Below are 26,660 nucleotides of genomic sequence, written 5' to 3'. Positions count from 1 at the left end.
GGACTCAGCAAAGGTCCCGGCAGACTGGAAAACTGCTAATGTAACACTCTTATTTAAAAAGGGCAGTAGACAGAAGGCTGGAAACTATAGACCGGTTAGCCTAACATCTGTGGTAGGTAAAATTTTGGAGTCCATTATTAAGGAGACAGTAACAGGACATTTGGATAATCATCATTTAATAGGACAAAGTCAGCATGGTTTTATGAAGGGGAAGTCATGTTTGACAAATTTGCTGGAGTTCTTTGAGGAAGTAACATATAGGGTGGATAAAGGTGAACCAGTGGACGTAGTGTATTTAGACTTCCAAAAGGCATTTGACAAGGTGCCACACAAAAGATTGTTGCTTAAGATAAAAAATCACAGGATTGGGGGTAATATTCTGGCATGGATAGAGGATTGGCTATCTAACAGAAGGCAGAGAGTTGGGATAAATGGTTCCTATTCAGACTGGCAATCAGTAACCAGTGGTGTTCCGCAGGGGTCAGTGCTGGGTCCCCAACTCTTTACAATCTATACTAACGATTTGGAGGAGGGGACCGAGTGTAACACATCAAAGTTTGCAGATGATACTAAGATGGGAGGGAAAGCAGTGAGTGAGGAGGACATAAAAAACCTGCAAGGGGACATAGACAGGCTAAGTAAGTGGGCAGAGATTTGGCAGATGGAATACAATACTGGAAAGTGTGAGGTTATGCACTTTGGCAGGAAAAATCGTAGAGCAAGTTATTATCTTAATGGCAAGAAACTTGAAAGTACTGAAGTACAAAGGGATCTGGGGGTCCTGGTGCACGAAACTCAAAAGGTTAGTATGCAGGTGCAGCAAGTGATTAAGAAGGCCAATGGAATGTTGGCTTTCATTGCTAGGGGGATAGAATATAAAAATAGGGAGGTATTGCTTCAGTTGTACAAGGTATTGGTGAGACCGCACCTGGAATACTGCATACAGTTTTGGTGTCCATACTTAAGAAAGGACATACTTGCTCTCGAGTCAGTACAAAGAAGGTTCACTCGATTAATCCCGGGGATGAGGGGATGGACATATGAGGAGAGGTTGAGTAGATTGGGACTCTACTCATTGGAGTTCAGAAGAATGAGAGGCGATCTTATTGAAACATATAAGATTATGAAGGGGTTGGATCGGGTGGATGCAGGGAGGATGTTCCAGATGATGGGTGAAACTAGAACTAGGGGGCATAGTCTTAGAATAAGGGGCTGCTCTTTCAAAACTGAGATGAGGAGGAACTACTTCACTCAGAGGGTGGTAGGTCCATGGAATATGCTGCCCCAAAAAGCTGTCGAAGCTACATCATTACATAAATTTAAAACAGAAATAGACAGTTTCCTAGTAGAAAAGGGAATTAAGGGTTACGGGGAGCGGGCAGGAATTTGGACATGAGTCTAGGTTCGGATAGGTCATGGCCCTGTGGGTAGCGGAGCGGGCCCAGGGGCCGTGTAGCCTGATCCTGCTCCTGTTTTTCGTGTGTCTAATGCTGTTAGATTCAGGAGATAGTCCTGTCATAGTGGATTGGCGGTTAGGATCAGATCAGCCATGATCTTATTGAATGGCGGAGCAGGCTCGAGGGGCCAATTGGCCTACTCCTGTTCCTATTTCTTATGTTCTTATGTAACTGGCCATAACTCCGGCGCTAGGCCCTCTAGCGCCTCAAATGCGGCGCTAAGCCTACCGAATTTCTAGGCCCACATGTTTTAGTTCACTGGAGCAACCCAGTAAGATTCATTTTAATTGTAAAACACATTTGCAATTAAATTACTGTTATAAATTTCTTCTTCACATATTAATTATCTTGCTGAAAGGAGAAGGAAAGTCCAGGGGAATATGTTTTATTCAAAGTACTCCCCCATTTTATAGAAGAATGTCATAAACTTACCGTTAAACTTATTTGGCCTCTTTTTGAAAATCTCTCTTCCCCCTGGTGGCAGGAGACCCTCCATTAGGGTCCCCTTTTCTACTGAGCTCCCCTGGTGGTAGATTCATGGGACTTTCATTCCCATGTGTACCAGAGCTGCTCCAATGCAAACAGGACGAGATGGGAGGTCAGCCTAGACTGGGGGTCACTCTGGAGTGGCCCAATCCCGGGAAACCAATGCTCCGGGCTGGACATGTGCATTCCTGGCCTGCAGTGTGGTTTCTCGGAGTCTCCTGGCTCCGTCTGCCAACCCCGAGGGCAATTTAATGCCCCTTACCTCCCACTGTTTTCACTGGATGAGGTTTGGGACCCTCCAGTCCAGCCTGGTATCACCCAGTGGCCCAGCAGGGAGGGAGAGGCTAGGCGAGAGCGTATTCATGTTGGCGGATAAAACTGGCATTTAAAAAAAAGGGGCCAGGCAAATTGAAAGTAAGTTTAGAATTTCTGGGGGCGAAATTCAGTATCGCCCCGTTTGGGGCGCAATTATCGGCTGGGCGCAAAGTTTAGCGCCTGGTGCTAATTATCGCCTCCGACTGCAAACTTGGCTTTTTTCGCCCCTGGAGGTGATTCGAGTGCTAAATCAGGCGCTTCACAACTGTCTTAAGGCGCAAAGGCCGAGGAGCGAGGCGCTACCTCAGAGCGCTGGCGAAGCTCATGTGATGTCAGTCAGCAATGGAACACAGACACACTGGCACTGGCCAGTTCTTAAAGGTGAGGGTCGATCTTGCTCTCCATCCACACCCTGCTCATTGCAGCCTTGAATCTCGGCTTGGAGAGACCTGTACATCAAATCTGCTGGGAAGAACAATGGAGAGGCCCAGGGAAAGAGCTCAGAGTGCAGCCCCCACAGTCTCTTCTAAATCGATGCAAGGAAGGTCAAATCAAAATGAACCTGCAAAGTGCTGCTCAGTACCCAAAACTCCTTCACACAGCATTGAATCTCTCCAGAAGTCTCTCTCTCTCTCAGAATGCGTGGTGCAAAAATGTCACCAACAAAAAAAGTCAGGAAGCGGTTGCCTTTAAATAGCGCTCCCCCAGTCCCTTCCCGACTGCAAAACACTCCCCTCAACCTGTCGTTGCTAGCGGCAGGCGGTAAGGCAGGGGGTGCCACTCAATATCCGGTCCGGGGCGCTAACGGGGCATTGCGCACTCGACTGACGTCACGATCTGTGGTGGTAGTGTTTAGCGCCGCCGCAAAATGTCTAGTTAATTTTGTGAGCGGCGCAATCATCGCCGCGCCCGGGCGCCAGTTGCTTTGCGCCCCATTAGCGCCCTTTTAAGGTGCTAATGGGAGCTGCAAACCAACTGAATTTTTCCTCTTTCTCTAAAAAGGGGAGATATTTTGAATAAAGGTACTTTGCTCCCTTAGTGTGGTAATGGAGGACTGCCAGTAAAAATGATAGCTTGTGCAAGTATATTGATAAAAAAACATGGCAATAGGACACAAGCATTGGAAAGGCTCGGTCATTGCTGTTTGCTGGATTGACTCCACAGACCACCGCATGAGGCAGATTGATGGTCATATACATTGCATGCCCGCGTTACCATGTTGCCCATGTTGCCAACTATTGCTGGTTGATTTTTCAGCATTTTTTTCCAGCTGTTAACTACTGTTGGCTTCGAAGTAGACGGTGCCATACCCTGAAACCGCTCGGGGGGGGGCGCAGTTAAAATGGAGCGGGTGAATTCCCAGCTCCGTCCCTAACCCTGGAGGATTTAAAATGCCTGATATTTCAGGCATATGGGGTTCCCGAGTCAGGTGGGGGCCTCATACTCTCGTGCAAATTGGGGTCCTATTATGTCAATAGGAACCTGACGCTGAAAATAACTGACACAAGAGCCTGCCCTGGTTTAATAAATATCTGACTCTTTACCCTGGATTTTTTTTATTGAGAAACTTTGGTGAAAGACCAGGGCTCAAAGTCCCAGAATTTGCCACGGTTGTAGAGAACAAGCTATTGACTGAATTCTATTGATGATCGATATGCTATTTATTTAGGGTTAATTAGCAAACTCATAGTAAAGGATCCTCTGGGGCAGAGTGATCATAATAATCACATTAATTTTGAGAGTGACTTGCCTAAGTCCGAAACTAGAGTCTTAAACGTAAATAAAGCCAATTACATAGATATGAGGTGCGAGTTGGCTAAGGTAGATTGGAAAAATAGATTAAAAGGTATGGCGGTAGATAAGCAGTGGCTAGCATTTAAAGAAATATTTCATAATTCTCAACAAAAATACATTCCATTGAGAAACAAAAACTCCATGGGAAAAGTGATCCAACCATAGCTAACTAAAGAAGTTAAGGATAGCATTAGATTGAAAGAAGAAGCTTATAAGAACATAAGAAATAGGAGCAGGAGTAGGCCAATCGGCCACTCGAGCCTGCTCCGCCATTCAATAAGATCATGGCTGATCTGATCCTAACCTCAAATCTACTTTCACTCTCTATCCCACCTGAACCCATGTGATCTCCCGGGAGAGGCGAAAAACCAGATAAAAAACCCAATGTGCCAATTTGGGAGAAAAAATCTGGGAAATTCCTCTCCGACCCATCTAGGCGATCGAAACTCGTCCAGGAGATCACTCTATCCCTGTATTTCCTACAGTACTTACCTTCTGTAAGAGGTAATCTCCACCCCAGCCAGGAACAGGCCCAATTTACTCTTGAAGGACTCCTAGCTGGCAGCCTGTTCCCGAGGTCTTCACTAATCCCTGTGAATAGAACCACCTCCTGAAATCTAACACAGAATTAGAACACAAGAAGTAGGAGCAGAACCAGGCTACACGGCCCCTGGGCCCGCTCCGCCACCCACAGGGCCATGACCGATCCGAACCTAGCCTCATGTCCGATTTCCTGCCCGCTCCCCGTAACCCCTAATTCCCCTTACTTCTAGAAAACTGTCTATTTCTGTTTTAAATTTATTTAATGATGTAGCTTCCACAGCTCTCTGGGGCAGCAAATTCCACAGACCTACCACCCTCTGAGTGAAGAAGTTTCTCCTCATCTCAGTTTTGAAAGAGCAGCCCCTTATTCTAAGATTATGCCCCCCAGTTCTAGTTTCACCCATCATTGGGAACATCCTCACCGCATCCACCCGATCAAGCCCCTTCACAATCTTATATGTTTCAATAAAATCGCCTCTCATTCTTCTGAACTCCAATGAGTAGAGTCCCAATCTACTCAACCTCTCCTCATATATCCATCCCCTCATCCCCGGGATTAACTGAGTGAACCTTCTTTGTACTGCCTCGAGAGCAAGTATGTCTTTTCTTAAGTATGGACACCAAAACTGTATGCAGTATTCCAGGTGTGGTCTCACCAATACCTTGTACAACTGCAGCAGTACCTCCCTATTTTTATATTCCATCCCCCTAGCAATAAAAGCCAACATTCCATTGGCCTTCTTGATCACCTGCTGCACCTGCATACTAACTTTTTGTGTTTTGTGCACCAGGACCCCCAGATCCCTTTGTACTGCAGTACTTTCCAGTTTCTTGCCATTAAGATAATAACTTGCTCTATGATTTTTCCTGCCAAAGTGCATAACGTCACACTTTCCAGTATTATATTCCATCTGCCAAATCTCTGCCCACTTACTTAGCCTATCTATGTCCCTTTGCAGGTTTTTTATGTCCTCCTCACTCACTACTTTCCCTCCCATCTTTGTATCATCTGCAAACTTTGATATGTTACACTCGGTCCCTTCCTCCAAATCGTTAATATAGATTGTAAAGAGTTGGGGTCCCAGCACTGACCCCTGCGGAACACCACTAGTTACTGATTGCCAGTCTGAGAATGAACCATTTATCCCAACTCTCTGCTTTCTATTAGATTGCCAATCCTTCACCCATGCCAGAATATTACCCCCAATCCCGTGATTTTTTATCTTAAGCAATAATCTTTTGTGTGGCACCTTGTCAAATGCCTTTTGGAAGTCTAAATACACTACGTCCACTGGTTCCCCTTTATCCACCCTGTATGTTACGTCCTCAAAGAACTCAAGCAAATTTGTCAAACATGACTTCCCCTTCGTAAAACCATGCTGATTTTGTCCTATTAAATTATGTTTATCCAAATGTCCCGTTACTGTCTCCTTAATAATCGACTCTAAAATTTTACCAACCACAGATGTTAGGCTAACTGGTCTATAGTTTCCAGCCTTCTGTCTATTACCCTTTTCAAATAAGGGTGTTACATTAGCAGTTTTCCAATCTGCCGGGACCTTTGCTGAGTCCAGGGAGTTTTGGAAAATTATTACCAATGCATCCACAATCCCTACCGCCACTTCTCTCAAGACCCTAGGATGTAAGCCATCAGGTCCAGGGGATTTATCCGCCTTAAGTCCCATTATTTTACCGAGTACCATTTCCTTAGTGATTTTAATTATATTTAGCTCCTCCCCCCCCAGAGCCCCCTGTTTGCCCAGTGTTGGGATATTCTTAGTGTCCTCTACTGTAAAGACTGATACAAAATATTTGTTCAGCGTTTTTGCCATCTCCATGTTTCCCACCATTAATTTCCTGGTCTCATCCTCTAAGGGACCAACATTTACTTTAGCCACCCTTTTTCTTTTTATATAACTATAGAAACTCTTGCTATCTGTTTTTATATTTTTAGCTAATTTACTTTCATAATCTATTTTCCCTTTCTTAATCAATCTTTTAGCTATCCTCCCACTAGATTTGGCTACCTTATATGCCCTTGTTTTTAGTCGGATACTATCCTTTATTACTTTACTTAGCCACGGATGGCTGTCTTTTCTTTTACACCCATTTTTCCTCAGTGGAATATATATTTTTTGAAAGTTGTAAAATAACTCCTTGAATGTACACCACTGATCATGTACCGTTTTACCCTTTAATCTATTTTCCCAGTCCACTCTAATCAATTCCGCTCTCATACCTTCATAGTCTCCTTTATTCAAGCTCAGTACGTTTGTTTGAGATCCAACCTTCTCACCCTCCAACTGAATTTGGAATTCAACCATGTTATGGTCACTCGTACCAAGGGGATCCTTTACTAGGACATTTTTTATTAAGCCTGTCTCATTACACAGGACCAGATCTAAGGTTGCCTGCCCCCTGGTCGGTTCAGTTACATACTGCTCAAGAAACCCATCCCTAATACACTCAATGAACTCTTCCTCAAGGCTGCCCTGCCCAATTTGATTTGTCCAGTTAATATGAAAGTTAAAATCCCCCATAATTATAGCTGTTCCCTTATTACAAGCCCCAACTATTTCCTGATTAATACTCCGTCCAACAGAGTTGCAACTGTTAGGAGGCCTATAGACTACGCCCACTAGTGTTTTTTTCCCCTTATTATTCCTTATCTCCACCCAAACTGTTTCATTATCCTGATCCTTTCACCCAATATCATTTCTCTGTATTGCAGTGATTCCTTCCTTTATTAACATAGCCACCCCACCTCCCCTACCTTCCTGCCTGTCCTTCCTGATTGTTAAATACCCTCGTATGTTTAATTCCCAGTCATGGTCACCCTGCAGCCATGTTTCTGTAATGGCCACAAGATCATACCCATATGTAGTTATTTGTGCCGTCAACTCGTCCATTTTGTTACGAATGCTACGTGCATTCAGAAAAAGAACTTTCAAATATGTTTTGTGACACTTAGTTCCTGCTTTTTCCCCTTTTACTACTTTACCTTTTACCCCATACATTCTGTCCCTTCCTGACACTCTCTGGTTTTTAATTCCCCCACTGCTACCTAGGTCTATGGCCTTCTCCGTTGTCATTTTTATTATTTGCTCTCTAGAAACCTCCCCCCCACTAATTAGTTTAAAGCCCTCTCTACAGCCCTAGTTATATGATTCGCCAGGATTCTAGTCCCAGCACTGGCCAAGTGAAGTCCGTCCCAATGGAACAGCTCTCTCCTGTCCCAGTACTGGTGCCAGTGTCCCAAGAAGCAAAACCCATTTCTCCCACACCAGTCTTTGAGCCACATATTTAACTCTCTAATTTTATTTATCCTAGCCAAATTCGCTCATGGCTCAGGTAATAATCCAGAGATTATTACTCTTGAGGTTCTGTTTTTTAATTTGACCCCTAGCTGCTCATACTCCTTTAACAGAACCCCCTTCCTTGTTCTATCTACATCGTTGGTACCAACATGGACCACGACAACTGGATCCTCCCCCTCCCACTCCAAGTTTCTCTCCAGCCCAGAAGAGATGTCCTTGATCCTGGCACCGGGCAGGCAACACAGCCTTCGGGACTCCCGCTCTCGACTGCAGAGAACCCTATCTATCCCCCTAATGATACTATCCCCTACCACTACAACATTTCTATTTACTCCCCCTTCTTGAATGGCCCCCTGTTCCACGGTGCTGTGGCCAGGTTGCTCATCCTCCCTGCAGTCCCCGCTCCCGCCCCGACAGGAAGTAAGAACCTCAAACCTGTTTGATGAGAGCAAGGGCTGCGGCTCCTCCACTACCTCCTGGATCCCCGTACCTGCCTCACTCATAGTCACACCGTCCTGTTGCAAAGAATGATAGTAAACCTGAGGATTAGGAGAGTTTCAGAAACCAGCAAATGTTGACCAGAAAATTGATAAAAAGGGAAAAAATAGAATATGAGAGAAAACTAGCAAGAAATATAAAAGCAGATTGTAAGAGTTTCTACAAGTATGTAAAAAGGAAAAGAGTAGCAAAAGTAAACGTTGGTCCCTTAGAAGCTGAGACAGGAGAAATTATTATGGGGAATAAAGAAATGGCAGAAACGTTAAGCAAATATTTTGAATCTGTCTTCACAGTAGAAGACACAAAAAGCATACCAAAAATGGTGGGGAACCAAGGGTCTAATGAGGGTGAGGAACTTAACATAATTAATATAAGTAGAGAAAAAGTACGAGAGAAACTAATGGGACTAAAAGCCTCCAAATCCCCTGGACCTGATGACCTACATCCTAGGGTTCTAAAAGAGGTGGCTGAAGAGATAGTGGATGCATTGGCTTTGATCTTCCAAAATTCCCTAGATTCTAGAATGGTCCCAGCGGATTGGAAGGTCGTAAAGAAAGGAGGGAGAGAAAAAACAGGGAACCACAGGCCAGTTAGCCTGACATCAGTCATCGGGAAAATGCTGGAATCCATTGTTAAGGAAGTGGTATCAGGGCACTTAGAAAATCATAACATGATTAGGCAGAGTCAACATGATTTTATGAAATGGTTTGACAAATTTGTTAGAGTTTTTTGAGGATGTAACTAGCAGGGTAGATAAAGGGGAACCAGTGGATGTAGTATATTTGGATTTCCAAAAGACATTCGATAAGGTGCCACATAAAAGGTTATTACACAAGATTAGGTCTCATGGGGTTGGGGGTAATATAGTAGCATGGATAGAGGATTGGTTAATGGACAGAAAACAGAGAGTAGGGATAAACGGATCTTTTTCAGGTTGGCAGGCTGTAACTAGTGGGGTGCCGCAAGGATCAGTGTTGGGGCCTCAGCTATTTACAATCTATAATAATGACTTAGATGAAGGGACCGAGTGTAATGTATGCAGGTTTGCTGATGATACAAAACTAGGTGGGACAGTAAGCTGTGAGGAGAACACAAAGGGCTGGATTTTACCAGCCCTGAGGAGGTGGGTCTGGAGGTGGGACTACTGGGAAAATCCCCAAAAATGGGAGCAGGCCCCAAACCGGCTCCCAACCCGCCTCCAACCAATCTTCCTGGGAGTCGGGTCCCTGATTTGTGCAGGGACCCGACTCCTAGCAGCGGGAAGAAGATTATAGCCACTTAACTGCCTGTTAACAGGTAGTTAACAGGCAGTTAAGAGGCTTTTGCCAATTTTTTGACTGCTGCTGCGGGCTTCCCGATGTCGGGGAACCCCACCAGGGTAAGTGAGGCATGCTGTGGGTCTGTTGTTATGTTGGTGTTTTGATGACAGCTGCAGAAGTGGTGTGAAGGATGCAATGGGACACTGGTTAGTACCAGAGGTAAGGAAATGTTGTGAAAGTAATTTTTAATGTGGTTAGATGTTTCTGCATGTGACAAGCTGTGAAGTGTTTGTGTAGCCTCATCTCATCGGGAGAAGTGACAGATGGCTTCTGCAATCTCAGCTGCAAGTGCCATCTGTTTTATCCTAAGGAGAGAGTAATTGGAGAGCCTGGATGCAAGGGCTCACCTTTGGACAGTGATTGTCAGTGTTTGACAGCACCTCAATGCTGTCAAAACACTGTCAAATCATCTGCCAAACAAGTGTGATGCATGTTCCTTTAAGAAAACCAGCAGATGAAGCGTCATCAACTGACGTCATCTGACATCGGTTTTCCCTTAATTGAAAGGGGAAAATGCTAGAGTCCATTATAAAAGGTGTAATAGCAGAGTACTTGGAAAACAGTGGCAGGATCGGACAAAGTCAACATGGATTTACAAAAGGTAAATCATGCTTGACTAATCTACTGGAATTTTTTGAGGATGTAACTGGTAGAATAGATAAGGGAGAACCAGTGGATGTGGTGTATTTGGACTTTCAGAAGGCTTTCGATAAGATCCCGCATAAGAGACTAGGGTGCAAAGTTAAAGCACATGGGATTGGGCCTAAGGTACTGACTTGGATAGAAAACTGGTTGGCAGACAGGAAGCAAAGAGTTGGAATAAACGAGTCTTTTTCCGAGTGGCAGGCAGTGACTAGTGGGGTACCGCAGGGATCGATGCTAGGACCCCAGTTATTCACAATATATATTAATGATCTAGACGAGGGAACTAGATATAATGGCCCAGAAATTCAGGTCTCCACGGGTGAGTACGCACGGGGTACTCACCCGTAGGCCCAATGGAAGTGCTGGTTTCCTGCATGCACTGCGCATGTGCGGGAAACCAGCACTTCCGTTCCTCTGAACGAAGGGGTTCAGAGGTCGAACACGTGCGCAGGAGGGGCTGCGCGTGCGCATCGAACTTCGTTTTTATTTACAGGTTTGCCCGGGAGGGTAAGTCTGCAGAAGTTAGAAATGTAAAAAGCAGGCGTAAGGCCTGCTTTTTACAAGGTAAGTGGTGAATTAATTAAAATTAAAACATTTTTTCCACAGGTTTATTATTTTTAAATACTTTAAAGAAAGGTAAGTTTATTTTTAGCCGTTAGAAAATAAAATTATTTCTTTTTAAATTTAAATTATTGTTTAAAATAGTTATTTCATGTAATTTATTGTTTATTTAAAAAATGTGATTTAAAAAAAAAATTATTTGAAGATTTAGTGCTGTTTTGGGGCCGTAGTATTTATAAGTCTTGACAGCGCTTCCTGTCAGACTTATGAATGGAGCATTCCCTGCTCTAATTGGCTCCCCATGGCCCACGTGATCCCAGGGGATGCATTGAACTAACTGCGCCCCTGGGATACGCAAGCACTGCGCGCCGGCAGCTGGACCAGGCTCCGGATCGGAATTCCACGGGGGCCCACAGCTCAACGGCCAGCGCGCTAGGTAAGTGCAGGTCGGGGGCTTGCACCCGCGGGAAGCCCCCGACCCGAATTTCTGGGCCAATATCTCCAAGTTTGCAGATGACACAAAGCTGGGTGGGCGTGTGTGCTGTGAGGAGGATGCAGAGAAACTCCAGTACGATTTGGACAGGTTGGATGATTGGGCAGATGCATGGCAGATGCAGTATAATGTGGATAAATGTGAGGTTATCCACTTTGGTGGCAAAAACAGGAAGGCAGATTATTATCTTAACGGAAATAGATTGGGAAAAGGGGAAGTGCAACGAGACCTGGGTGTCCTTGTGCACCAGTCACTGAAGGTAAGCATGCAGGTGCAGCAGGCGGTTAAGAAGGCAAATGGTATGCTGGCCTTCATAGCGAGAGGATTCGAGTACAGGAGCAAGGATGTCTTGCTGCAGTTGTACAGGGCCTTGGTGAGACCACACCTTGAGTATTGTGTGCAGTTCTGGTCACCTTATCTGAGGAAGGATGTTCTTGCCATGGAGGGAGTGCAGCGAAGATTCACCAGACTTGTAGTGTATGTGCTTTAAGTCAGAACTACTTTTTACAGCTCCTGTATACTGTAGTACCGGCAGTGACCACACCGGTATATAAGCTGTGCGCATGCCTCTGTACCCCAGTCTAGAGATCACCCTCCTCCAGTAAAGACCTGTTATTTGTTTATGTACAGCATCCGTGTAATTATTTATCCACTGAACCACGGATCTAACAGTGGCGACGAGTGTTGATGCGAATCTACCTGCAACATAAAAAAATAAATTTAAAAAATAGTCGAGTCCAGGAACACGGGCGTCGACCGTGAACAACCGCCCAGCAGTCGGGCAGAGATCCAACTTCGCTGGGGAGGCTGTGGAGAGCCGGGCTTGGTTCCCCAGCCACAACGAGCAGTAAGAGACCGACGACAGGTCCAGAGCAGACCCTTCCCGAGCAGCGGCGGCTGGAGCCGACCGACGGCAGAAAGAGAGAGCCGGGCAGCGTTGACGGGGTAAGAAAGAGGGTGAAGAGAGCAGGGCGCAGCCGGAGGTTGATCACCGAGCGGCGTCGAGGAAATACTGCAAACCGGAGAGAGAGAGGGTAAGAAACAGCCGGATTCTAGACTGAGCGGCGTCGACAAATATCAAGAGAAGAACGCGCAGAGCACAGCCAGGGATCACGGGCTGATCAGGGTCCGCGGGGCGAAGCAAGGGGAGACGCCATTGAGCCACGGAGAAGTCGGGAGAGCGCGGGAGACGCCATTTTGCGAAGCCGCAGCGGAGAAGACGGGCGAGCGCGGGAAGGAAGGAAAGCGCGGGAGACGCCATTTTGTGCCAGCGGAGAAGAAGGGGAAGCGCGGGAGGCGCCATTGGGGATAGTTAACGCACAACCAAGGATGCCGAAGAGTGGCAGTATCTCTACATTCGACAATGAAGTCGAAGATTGGGCGACATATGTGGAACGTATTGAGGTGTACTGCAGGGCGAATGAAGTGCCAGATGCTAATAAAGCACTGGTTCTGTTAAATTCCATGGGTGCAAAAACTTATGGGTTACTGCGAAATCTAATAGCCCCAGAGAAGCCGGTAAACAAGAATTTTGAAAGCATAGTAGAAATTCTACAGGACCACTTAAACCCCACACTGCTGCTGATAGCAGAACGATTTAAGTTCCATAAAAGGAACCAACACAAAGACGAAAGCAATGCTGAGTACCTAACGGAACTGCGCAAGCTATCGAAATACTGCCAGTTTGGAGCGGGACTAGCAGACACGTTAAGGGACAAGTTTGTGTGTGGGCTACAAAGTGAAGGAACCCAGAAACGGCTTCTATCAGAAAAGGACCTTACGCTGGACAAAGCTTTCAATATGGCAGTATCACACGAAGCAGCCGCAAGGGGCGCTGCAGAGATACAACGGAGACCGCAAGAATATGGCACCAACGAAATGACCTATGGAACAGGGAAGTGCTATCGCTGCGGCAGAACAACACATGACCAGAAAGATTGTTGGTTCAAGGACCAAGTGTGCAGACAGTGTGGGAAAGCAGGACACATAGCAAGAGTCTGCAGGTCTGGGAAGAAAACCAACAGTAAGAAATCTCCACAGGAGTACAAAAAGGTACACCAGGTGATGGACAGTGGTTCAGACGAACAGAAAAGTGACAGACTCCGGAAGCAAGGAGCTGGGTTGTCTGAAACTACATAATGTAACCGAAATGGAGGATCACCAGACTATCTGGGTTACACTCAAGATAGACGGAGTCCAAGTGGAAATGGAATTGGACACAGGGTCAGCTCTAACAGTCATAAATCAAAGAGACTACAAGCGGCTATTTTCACACATACCCTTGAAAGCTACAGAGATTGTCTTGAAGACGTATACGGGGCAAAAAGTCTACCCCAAAGGAAAAATAAGGGTGAAAGTGACATATAAAGGTCAGGAAATACCTAAAATGGATATATATGTATTGCCAAATGGAGGACCACCACTGCTAGGACATGAATGGATCCAGAAGATACATTTAGATTGGCATTCCATACAGGCACTGAAGGTGGAGGCCAAAAAGGATGACGACGTCACACCTGGACGACTGTCAAAAATGCTAACTGACGCAAAAGAAGTGTTCCAGGAGGGACTAGGAACACTAAAAGGAATAACAGCAACAATTAAAATAGAGGATAATGCAAGCCCAAAGTTTCTGAAGGCCAGACCAGTGCCTTATGCGATCAGACCAGTGGTTGAAGCAGAGCTGGAAGGGTTGGAACGTTCAGGAGTACTGTCCAAAGTGGACTGGAGCGAGTGGGCTACACCCATCGTTCCTGTAATGAAGAGGTCGTTGAGTAATACGCCTGGGGAACCAAAGAAGGTCCGCATCTGTGGGGATTTTAAGGTGACAGTGAACCCAGTCCTTCACACGGTGCAATATCCGCTTCCACGAATTGAGGATATTTTCACCTCGCTATCTGGTGGGAAACGCTTCACCAAAATTGATCTAGCCCAGGCGTACTTGCAAATGGAGGTAGAAGAAGCTTCGAAACAGTACCTTATGAACAACACCCATAAAGGTCTCTATCAATACAACCGGCTGGTGTTTGGAGTAGCCTCGGCTCCGGCTATCTGGCAAAGGGCGATGGATCAGGTCCTGCAAGGGATTCCAGGGACCCAGTGTTATTTGGACGACATCTTGGTCATGGGTGAAAATGACAGTGATCACCTCGCTAACTTGGAGAAGGTGCTCGTCAGATTAAAGGAATATGGGCTACGAGCTAATCGCCACAAGTGCGAGTTTTTCCAGAAACAGCTCTCGTATTGCGGCCACATCATCGATGAAGAGGGGTTACATAAGTCCCCTGACAAGATTGAGGCAGTAGTCAAGGCTCCAGCACCGGAAAATGTGTCACAACTGAGGTCGTTCCTCGGGCTGGTAAACTATTACCACAAGTTCTTACCAAATTTGTCTACGGTATTACACCCACTGAACACCCTACTGCAAACAGGGGTACCATGGAAGTGGGATGACGAACGTAGACGAGCTTTCCAGAAGTGTAAAGAATTGATCACATCAAAAGAGGTGTTGGCCCATTTCAACCCAGCGCTACCAATTCGTTTGGCATGTGATGCATCACCCTACAGCATTGGAGCAGTGCTGTCGCACAAATTCCCAGAGGGGTTGGAGAGGCCAGTAGCCTTTGCGTCTCGGTCACTAACCTCAGCCGAGCGCAACTACGCCCAGATTGACAGGGAGGCCCTCAGCCTAGTATGGGGAGTAAAAAAATTCAACCATTATCTGCATGGGCAGAAGTTCACCTTACTGACTGACCACCAACCACTTGTCTCCATCTTTAATCCTAAGAAGGGCATGCCAGTAATGACTGCACAGCGGTTACAATGATGGTCCCTGTTTCTAGGGGCGAATCAATATGAAATAGAATATAAAGGCACGAAACAGCATGGGAACGCTGATGGGCTATCGCGCCTGCCACTGCCTACGGTGGAGGAAGCACCAGCAGTGGACCCTATCGAGATATTTTATTCGTCGATAATTGAACAATTGCCAGTAACAAACGCGGATATAGAGAAGGAGACACGCAATGATCCGACGCTGTCACGGGTATATGAATTGACGGTGAGGGGATGGCCAACACATGGCGACTCACTGTTGCCAGCATTCTCATCCAGAAGAGAACAGCTGTCAGTATGCCAGGGGACAGTGATGTGTGGATCCAGAGTGGTGATTCCACCCAAGTTAAGGGAGCGAGTGCTAAAGGAACTACATGAAGGTCATCTGGGGGGAGTGAAAATGAAAAGCCTTGCTAGGGCTTATGTGTGGTGGCCGGGAATCGATCAACAAATCGAAGACCGAACTAAGAGCTGCTTAGGATGCCAGAAGGTCCAAAATGCACCACCACAGGCCCCTCTACACCCATGGGAGTGGCCCTCCTCTCCATGGCAACGGGTGCACATTGATTTTGCTGGTCCATTCATGGACTCAATGTTCTTAATAGCAGTGGATGCTCATTCAAAGTGGCCGGAGGTGATAAAGATGTCTTCAACCACTACAGAGAAAACGATTGCAGTCCTACGGACCATATTTGCCAGAAACGGTTTGCCAGAGCAGATCTGCTCTGATAATGGACCACAGTTTGTGTCCGACGAGTTCCAAAAATTCATGAAAAAGAATGGGGTAAGGCATTACACATCCACCCCGTATCATCCAGCCACCAATGGATTGGCTGAGAGGTTCGTACAAACCTTTAAGAAGGCGATAAAGGCCATGTGCGATGAGGAAATTCCACTACAGCATAAGATGGACAATTTCTTATTAGCCTACCGAAACGCGACACATGCAGTTACCAACCAGACCCCGGCCATGATGTTCTTTAACCGAAGGTTGAGATCTCGTCTGGACTTGCTCAGACCAAATGTGCGAAGAAATGTTGAGGACAAACAATTTCAGCACATCAACGAGAAGCTGACAAGGAGCTTCAATGTAGGGCAACCAGTCTTGGCCCGTGACTATCGAACAGAGAAGTGGCAACCCGGAACGATATGTACAAGGCAGGGGCCATTAATGTACACAGTGGATGTCGGGGAGAACATTGTGAGATGCCACGTCGATCAGATCTTAGCGTCACAGGAAGGCGTCAACCCCATGTCTCGAGTACCTGGGGATAAACCCGACATACCGGTAGCATCTACTTCAGACCCAGTAGCAGTGGAACCCGATGAACTACCCGATGAAAAGGGGTCAGAATCGCCTCTGCACCAAGAACAAGAACCTCCGGAAAGGCGCTATCCCGAAAGGGTCAGGAAGCCGCCCCAAAGACTGAATCTATAAATGGACTTTTGTTATTGAATGTACATGTAAAAATGTAATTGTTATTTGAATATTAAGGGGGTATTATTAATCTAAAAAGGGAGGAATTGTAGTGTATGTGCTTTAAGTCAGAACTACTTTTTACAGCTCCTGTATACTGTAGTACTGGCAGTGACCACACCGGTATATAAGCTGTGCGCATGCCTCTGTACCCCAGTCTAGAGATCACCCTCCTCCAGTAAAGACCTGTTATTTGTTTATGTACAGCATCCATGTAATTATTTATCCACTGAACCACGGATCTAACAAGACTGATACCTGGGATGGCAGGAATGACGTATGAAGAGAGATTGGGTCGATTAGGCTTATATTCGTTAGAGTTTAGAAGAATGAGAGGGGATCTCATTGAAACTTATAAAATTCTAACAGGACTAGACAGACTAGATGCAGGAAGGTTGTTCCCGATGGCGGGGGAGTCCAGAACCAGGGGTCACAGTCTAAGGATAAGGGGTAAGCCATTTAGGACTGAGATGAGGAGGAATTTCTTCACCCAGAGAGTGGTGAACCTGTGGAATTCTCTACCACAGAAGACAGTTGAGGCCAATTCATTAAATATATTCAAGAAGGAGTTAGATATATTTCTTAAGGCTAAGGGGATCAAGGAATATGGGGAGAAAGCAGGGACAGGGTACTGAATTTGGATGATCAGCCATGATCGCATTGAATGGAGGAGCAGGCTCGAGGGGCCGAATGTCCTACTCCTGCTCCTATCTTCTATGTTTCTATGAACGGCAAGCCCGCAGGGCGGGCTTAACAAGGCCAATCAGGGCAGAATAGCATCTGTTCGTCAGACATCACTGGGGGTGGGACTGGAACCCGAAAACCAGCAGCCTTGCCTCGAACTCGGCCTTCCAGGTAAGATTCCGCCCAAAGAATCTGCAAAGGGATACAGATAGACTAAGTGAGTGGGCAATAAGGTGGCAGATGGAGTATAATGTAGGGAAATGTGAGGTTATTCACTTTGGTAGGAAGAATAGAAAAACAGAATAATTTTTAAATGGTGAGAAACTTTCAAATGTTGGTGTTCAGAGAGATTTGGGTGTCCTCGTGCAAGAAACACAGAAAGCTAGCATGAAGGTACAGCAAGCAATAAGGATGGCAAACGGCATGTTGGTTTTCATTGCAAGGGGGTTGGAGTATAAGAGAAAGGAAGTCTTGGTACAATTGTATAGGGCCTTGTTGAGACCACACCTGGAACACTGTGCACAGTTTTGGTCTCCTTATCTAAGGAAGGATATACTTGCCTTGGGGGCGGTGCAACAAAGGTTCACTAGATTGATTCCTGGGATGAGGGGGCTGTCCTATGATGAGAGATTGAGTAGATTGGGCCTATACTCTCTGAACCTTAAAATAATGAGAGGTGATCTCATTGAAACATACAAGATTCTGAGGGGGATCGACAGGGTAGATGCTGAGAGGTTGTTTCCCCTGGCTGGAGTGTCTAGAGCTAGGGGGCATAGTCTCAGGATAAGGGGTCAGCCATTTAAGACCGAGATGAGGAGGAATTTCTTCACTCAGAAGGTTGTGAATCTTTGGAATTCTCTACTTCAGAGGGCTGTGAATGCTGAGTCTTTGAGTATATTCAATGCTGAGATTGATGGATTTTTGGACTCTAGGGGAATCAAGGAGTGTAATGTAGCCACATTTGCTGATGATACAAAGATAGGTGGGAAAGCAAATTGTGTGGAGGACGCAAAGAATCTCCAAAGGGATATAGATAGGTTAAGTGAGTGGGCAAAAATCTGGCAGATGGAGTTTAATGTGGGAAAATATGAGGTTATCCACTTTGGTAGGAAAAATATAAAAGCAAATTACCATTTAAATGGGGAGAGATTACAAAATGCTGAGGTACAGAGAGATCTGGGGGTCCTAGTACATGAATCACAAAAAGTTAGCATGCAGGTACAGCAAGTAATTAGGAAGGCAAATGGAATGTTGGCCTTTATTGCTAAGGGAATGGAGTATAAAAGTAGGGAAGTCCTGTTACAACTGCACAGGGCGTTGGTGAGACCACACCTGGAGTACTGCGTACAGTTTTGTCTCCTTATTTAAGGAAGGATATACTTACATTGGAGGCAGTTCAGAGAAGGTTCACGAGGTTGATTCCAGAGACGAAGGGATTGTCTTATGAAGAAAGGTTGAGCAGGTTGGGCCTATACTCATTGGAGGTTAGAAGAATGAGAGTAGATCTTATTGAAACATATAAGATTCTGAAGGGGCTTGACAGGCTAGACGCAGAGAGGATGTTTCCCCTCGTGGGGGAATCTAGAACTAGGGGGCATAATTTCAGAATAAGGGGAAACCCTTTTAAATCGGAAATGAGGAGGAATTTCTTCTCTCAGAGGGTCGTGAATCAGGAGTGAGAGCTGTGGAGGCTGGGTCATTGAATATATTTAAGGTGGAAATAGATAGATCTTTGAACGATAAGGGAGTCAAGGGTTATGGGGAGCGGGCAGGGAAGTGGGGTTGAGGCCAAGATCAGATCAGCCATGATCTTACTGAATGGCGGAGCAGGCTCGAGGGGCCGAATGACCTACTCCTGCTCTTATTTCTTATCTTCTTATTTAAAACATTATATTTGAGTTGTATCATATTTTTAAAGAAACTTTGAAATCAAATTAAATTCTACCGTCTAATAAATAAGAAATGACTATGAGATAGGCCCACTGCTCGCTGAGGCCTGTCTCTGAGTCTCCCATTTGCATATCTTCATTTTATTACTAATTCTAAAGGACTGCAATTTCCCGCTCTCACATCCTTGTGTGTTAAATCAGGAGTGTCCAGATGGTTTGGTGTTCCAACACAACATGGCACAGACAGCAGCATTGGAGGTAGGTTTGTGCCCATAGTGTTGTGTCTGTGTGTTGATAGAGACACTGAAGACAGGAGTTGGTTTCATAGGTGTTTACTAAACAAAGTCTGGAGGGGAACTAACGGATACAACACAATATACAGGCTTATATAGCCCGAGTGGCCATTACCGGCATTACAGTACACCTGGGGCTCTTAAAGGCACATACACTACAATTCCTCCCTTTTTAGCCAACCAGTACATAATATTTTAAGTAATTATTAATTACATGTTACAAGAAAAATAATCTACACATTGCTGCAGTTAATTAACTATAAGTCAGTCTCTCTGGAGGCTTCCTGACTCGGTTCGGATAACGCCTCGGTGGTGTAGTAGTTTCTGGTGGTGTAGTAGGTTCTTTTGGCAAGGCTGATTCGGCTTGAATGCCAGTGTCGGGTTCATCAGGTTCCAGTATCACCGGATCGGAGGTAGATATGGGTATCTCTACTTCATCGTTAGGCGTATAGAGTTGCGGTGTAGGTTGTCCCTTTTCGGAGGACTCTATGATTTGGTCAGCATGGCGCCTTATTATGCTTTCTCCGATGTCCACGGTGTACATCAGCGGTCCTAGTCGTGTGAAGATAGTTCCAGGCTGCCATTTCTCGGTACGGTATTCCTGGGCCAAAACTTGTTGACCTATCTGGAAGGTTCTAGTTGGCCTTTCATTCATGCCTTGAAATTGCTGGTTCTCCACGTCCCTTCTGATGTTGGGCTTGATCAAATCCAGCCGGCATCTTAGGCTTCTATTGAAGAACATCATGGCGGGAGTTTGGTTTGTGACCATATGTGTTGCATTCCTGTATGCGAACAAGAAGTTATCCACCTTGTGCTGAAGTGTTATGTCTTCACCCATGGCCTTTATGGCCTTCTTGAAGGTCTGGACAAACCTTTCAGCCAATCCATTGGTGGCGGGATGGTATGGGGCGGACGTGTAGTGCTTAACCCCATTGTTTTTTAAGAACTTCCTGAATTCTTCGGACACAAATTGCGGTCCATTATCAGAACAGATCTGTTCCGGCAGCCCATTCCTGGCAAATATGGTCCTTAATACTGTGATGGTTTTTTCCATGGTGGTGGAGGACATCTTTATTACCTCCAGCCACTTGGAGTGTGCATCAACCGCGATTAAGAACATTGAGTCCATAAATGGACCAGCAAAGTCGATGTGTACCCTTTGCCAGGGAGATGAGGGCCACTCCCATGGATGTAGAGGGGCTTGGGGTGGAGCGTTTTGGACCTTCTGGCATCCTAGGCAGCTCTTGGTCATTTCTTCGATGTCTCCATCAATACCTGGCCACCATACAAACGCCCTGGCTAGGTTCTTCATTTTCACTCCACCCAGATGCCCCTCGTGAAGCTCCTTTAGAACTTTATCCTGGAGTTTGGGTGGAATCACCACTCTGGATCCACACATCAAGGTTCGTCGGCACACTGACAGCTGTTCTCTTCTTTGCGAGAATGCTGGCAACAGTGGTTCGCCATGTGCTGGCCATCCCTTCACTGTTAAATCGTAGACTCGTGAGAGAGTCAGGTCATTTCTAGTTTCCCTTTCAATGGCAGAATTTGTTACTGGTAGACATTCGACTATGGTAGAGTGGAAAATCTCCACTGGGTCTACGGTAGGTGCTTCTTCTACCGTTGGCAACGGTAGGCGCGATAACCCGTCAGCATTCCCATGCTGTTTCGATCCTTTGTATTCTATGTTGTATTGGTGTGCCCCTAGAAAAAGGGACCACCTCTGTAGTCTTTGCGCTGTCATAATGGGAACACCCTTTTTAGGGTTGAATATGGAGATGAGGGGTTGATGGTCAGTCAACAAGGTAAATTTTTGTCCGTGTAGGTAATGGTTGAATTTCTTCACTCCCCATACCAGGCTGAGTGCTTTCCTGTCGATTTGGGCATAGTTACGCTCAGCTGAGTTCAATGAGCATGACGCAAAAGCTATCGGCTGTTCCGAGCCATCAGGGAATTTATGCAATAATACTGCTCCTACACTGTAAGGGGATGCATCGCACGCCAGTCTGATTGGCAGTGATGGGTTGTAATGAGCCAAAACTTCTTTGGACGTGATTAAGTCTTTGCATTTATGGAAGGCACGTTTACAGTCTTCGCTCCATTTCCAAACTACTCCTGTTTGTAGCAGTTCATTAAGAGGGTGTAGAAGAGTTGATAAGTTTGGTAAAAATTTATGATAGTAATTTATTAATCCCAGGCACGACCTTAATTGTGAAACATTTTCAGGTGCTGGGGCTTTTATGACCGCTTCAATTTTTTCAGGTGACTTATGCAACCCTTCCTTATTAATTATGTGGCCACAATATGATATTTGATTTTGGAAAAATTCGCACTTGGGGCGATTTGCTCGAAGGCTCCGTTCTCTCAGCCTAGTGAGCACCTGCTCCAAATTGGCAAGGTGCTCGTTGTCGTTTTCTCCTGTTACAAGGATGTCGTCTAGGTAGCATTGAGTCCCCGGAATCCCTTGGAGGACTTGCTCCATAGCTCTTTGCCAGATAGCTGGAGCGGATGCTACTCCGAAAACCAGTCGATTATACTGGTACAGACCTTTGTGTGTATTTATCGTGAGATATTTTTTAGAGGCCTCTTCAACCTCCATCTGTAGATATGCCTGTGCCAAGTCAATTTTGGTGAAACGTTTCCCTCCGGATAGTGAGGCGAAAATATTTTCTATCCTCGGAAGAGGATACTGTACCGTGTGAAGGACCGGGTTTACAGTCACCTTGAAGTCTCCACAGATGCAAATTTTTCTCTGTTCTTCAGATTTATCATTATTCAATGCTTTCTTCATGACTGGAACGATGGGTGTTGCCCACTCGCTCCAATCTATTTTGGATAATACGCCTGCCTTTTCCAAATTCTCCAGCTCTGCCTCGACTGCTGGACGAATTGCGTATGGCACCGGTCTTGCCTTAAAAAACTTGGGAATTGCTGCATCTTCCACTTTTATTGAGGCGGTGATGCCTTTCAAGGTTCCTAGTTTCTCTTGAAACACTTCTTTGGCGTTGGCCAAGATGTCTTTTAATCGTTCAGGTATGACGTCATCATCGTTTTTTTTCTTACTGGTCACCGTCAGTGCCTGAATGGAATGCCAGTCTAAACGTATTTTCCTGATCCATTCACGTCCCAACAGCGGTGGACCACCATCCTGTAGAATATATAAATACAACTTTTGTATTTCCTTGCCGTTGTATACAACAGGCACCCTTATTTTTCCTTTGGGGTATACTTTCTGCCCCGTATATGTCTTCGAGATAATGGATGTGTCTTTCAAAGGTATATGCGGAAATAGCCGCTCGTAATCCCATCGATTTATGACGGTCAGAGCTGATCCTGTATCTAGCTCCATTTTAACTGGGGACCCTGCTATCGTGAGGGTAACCCAAATGGTCTGGTAATCATCTTTAGCAATTACATTATGTAATTTGAGACAGCTTAGTCTCTTGTTTTCAGAGTCGCTATCGCTCTCTGGTCTTCGGAGCTACTGTCCGTCATCATTTGTACCTTTCTGTACTTTTCTTTATTGATTTTTTTTTTCCTGTCTGTGGATTTTTTTTGTCCAGATCGGCATACCCGTGTAATGTGTCCAATCTTTCCGCATTGCCTGCATGTTTTGTCCTTGAACCAGCAGTCCCTCTGGTCATGGGTGGATCTGCCGCAGCAATAACATCTCTCGAAACCCTGTGTCATTTCATGGGTGCCGAAGTCCTGTGTCTTTTGTTGTATCTCTGCAGCTCCTCTTGCGGCTGCTTCGTATGATACAGCCATACTGAAAGCCTTGTCCAGTGTTAAATCTTTTTCAGAAAGCAGCCTTTTCTGTGTTCCTTCACTTAAGAGACTGCAGACAAATTTGTCTCGAAGATAATCTGCTAGTCCTGCCCCGAATTGGCAGTGTTTTGATAGCTTTCTTAATTCGGTGAGGTAATCAGCGTTACTTTCATTCTTGTGTTGATTTCTCTTGAAGAATTTGAATCGTTCCGCTATCAGCAGCGGTGTTGGGTTTAAGTGCTCCTGTAGGGTATCAACAATTTCTTTAAAATTCTTGTCCTTTGGTTTGGCTGGAGTGATTAAATTTTGTAACAGCCCGTATGTCTTTGCGCCCATTAGATTTAGCAGAACTGAAGCTTTTTTTTCATCTTCTATTCCATTTGCGGTGCAATATACCTCCACTCTTTCCACATATGTGGTCCAATCCTCTATCTCGTTATCAAAAGCATCAATATTGCCAGACTTAGGCATCCTAGAAATAAAATGGCGCTTCCCGCGCTTTTCTTTCTTTTCTGCAGAAAAGATATGGCGCTTCCCGCGCTTCCCCGCCACTGCTGCCGATGACAACGCTGTTTCCCGCGGTTTCCGTTCTTTTTATTTATTTATTTACAGTTGGAGACTCGTTCCCGCCGGACTCTCTCTCTAGGTCTGAACGCCGACCTGCTTGCAGCGCCGGCCGTCTCCCGAGTGCTCCCTCCCCGTCTGTTACTGCTTGCCTCCGCTTTCGCTGCTTGGCCCAGCTGTAGAGCCAGTCGCTGGAGCCCCAGCCCGATGCCCAGGAAGGATTATTGCAGTACCTGCCACCAGCTCGGCTAGCTGGTGAAACCGCAGCCCTTTCTTTTTCTTGATTTTTTCTTCAACTTTGGACGCCAGAGGAATCGATGTCCTTGAGGTGCTGCCAAATTGCAGGTAAGTCCGTTTCCAATTCGTCGCCACTGTTGTGTCTGTGTGTTGATAGAGACACTGAAGACAGGAGTTGGTTTCATAGGTGTTTACTAAACAAAGTCTGGAGGGGAACTAATGGATACAACACAATATACAGGCTTATATAGCCCGAGTGGCCATTACCGGCATTACAGTACACCTGGGGCTCTTAAAGGCACATACACTACAATTAGCTCTGTAAATGCTCCCTGTGGGGACATAGGCCTAGAAATTCAGTCGTGTTTGCGCCCACTTATTGGCTAAAGAGTGGTTTGTGCCGGAAGTTTTTTAGCGCCCGAAATTCAGTTGGTCCCTAACATCGGCGTTAGCCGGTAGCGCTGCGCCGGCACCGATGACGTCATCAATGTGCGCAGCGCCCCGGCTCCAATGCGATTCCGTGCCGACCGCCAAATTCAGTTGCGGCCGCCTCGCCCGTGGCGGCCGCAAACAGCGTTTGAAAAACGGTGCCTTGCAGCTCCAAGAGGCCAGCGCATAAAGGTGGACGGGCGGTCGGCCGCTTTCCCGGCGGCCGCCTGGCCACACCTCCCTCCCCGGACTCCTGCACCACCCCCCCGCAGCATTGGTGTCTGACTCCCGCGAGCCCGGCACTTCTCCGTGGTGCCGGGCTCATTTGCCGGGGGAATCCAGCGGCGATCTCACGGCTGCAGGCAGCTCCTCCTTAAGGGAAGGAGGAGGCCTGCAGTACCCCAGCCTGCCGCACCGCATCGGGTGCCGCAGCGGCAGCTGGACGCCTGCAATTGACTTTCATCGCCCCAAGCGAGGCGGCCAAACCCTGCAATAGCGCCCGCCTCCGTCTTGGGGCGCCGCAACTGAATTTCAGGCGGGCGCTACGGGAATCCGGGCGAGCGCTAAATTTCGGGCGCTAAAGACCTGGCGGGGCCTTACTGAATTTCTAGGTCATACAGAGTAAAATCTAAACACGTCTAAACACGCAAAAAAGGCAGAAGGAATAATCAGAAGTAGAAGCAGGGTGTCCTGACGTGTTTGGTGAGACTGGACAGCTGTGAGTGCGGGCTTGGGAGTACACATCTGGGAGTACACACTTGGGAGTACACACCTGGGAGTACAAGCTGGCAGATATATGATGAGAAATATATGCTGAGGAATTCATATTGGGGAATATGACAGGGCATACACACCTGGGAAAGCACACCTGGGAAATGATGTTGAGGAATGCGTGGAGAGCAGAGCCCTGGGAATATAGGCCATGGGTCTGCAGCAGAGACTGTGCAGAAGTACTAGTGGTAATAATATCATCCAAATGATTAGATGGAGCAGATTTCAATTTCTTAAATATATATCCACTAATTACATGTCCATTAATATTAACTGCCTTAAGATTATGGTCTATAAAAGGCCCCATTAAGAGTGTCCTGCCTAACTGTTTCTGTAAAACACATTTTCAGGCGAAGATGTTGAATGTTTTTCTGAATACATGGAGCTCTGGATTCAGAAGGAGAGAATTGATGTGCTGAAACAGTGGCTCATCAAAGCTTTACAGATACTAGGTAACGAATGCCCAATCCATTGTGGCTAATTCCAGTTCCATTGGATTCGGTCTGAATAAAGCTTTAACGGAAATCAACTTTTCCTAATTGTCTTCATGATTCATGAAAAAAATCAGACCAGTCATGGCCTTAAAGACCGTTTGCATAGAATGACCACCTTCCTTTAGTGACCTTTATTGAGAGTTCCAAAATAACTAAATCAAACCTGAATCCTGTATCATAGGCAGAATTTCCTCCCTATTGGTATGCAGGAAAGAAAGACTTGCATTTCTATAGCGCCTTTCAGGACCACTGGACGTCCCAAATTGCATTACAGCCAATGAAGTACTTTTGAAGTGGAGTCACTGTTGTAATGTGGGAAACACGGCAGCCAATTTGCGCACAGCAAGCTCCCACAAACAGCAGTGTGATAATGACCAGATAATCTATTTTTGTTATGTTGGTTGAGGGCTAAGTATTGGCTAGGACACTGGGGATAATTCCCCTGCTCTTATTCGAAATAGTGCCAAGGGATCTTTTACATCCATCTGAGAGAGCAGGTGGGGCCTCGGTTTTACGTCTCATCCGAAAGACGGCACCTCCGACAGTGCAGCACTCCCTCAGTACTGCACTGGGAGTGTCTGCCTAGATTTATGTGCTCAAGTCCCTGGAGTGGGACTTGAACCCACAACCTTCTGACTCAGAGGCAAGTGTGCTACCCACTGAGCCACAGCTGACATGGGGGCTGGGGTATGGGTGCGGGAGGGGAGGTGATGCTTTTGATCAATATCAATTGACATCTGTTTCAAAGGTGGTCATTCTAGAAGGGCTTGGCCCCCTTTCTCAGACTGTCCC

At 46.1% G+C, this 26,660-nt stretch overlaps 1 protein-coding gene across 1 annotated transcript in view; it reads left to right on the top strand.

Moving 5' to 3' along the window:
* ciroz (ciliated left-right organizer protein containing ZP-N domains) overlaps window positions 1-26,660 on the top strand; it is a 54,179-nt gene that overhangs the window by 9,427 nt on the left and 18,092 nt on the right. The window contains 1 exon segment of the mRNA XM_085967560.1: window positions 25,725-25,826. Within this exon segment, the coding sequence (XP_085823686.1) occupies window positions 25,725-25,826 (102 nt within the window).

This window comes from Somniosus microcephalus, chromosome 25, assembly GCF_052327205.1.
Source record: "Somniosus microcephalus isolate GS21.2 chromosome 25, FLI_Smic_1.0, whole genome shotgun sequence".
In the NCBI taxonomy this organism is placed as follows: domain Eukaryota; kingdom Metazoa; phylum Chordata; class Chondrichthyes; order Squaliformes; family Somniosidae; genus Somniosus; species Somniosus microcephalus.
The sequence above is the reverse complement of the archived record's forward strand: the minus strand, read 5'-3'. Positions and strand labels throughout refer to the sequence as shown.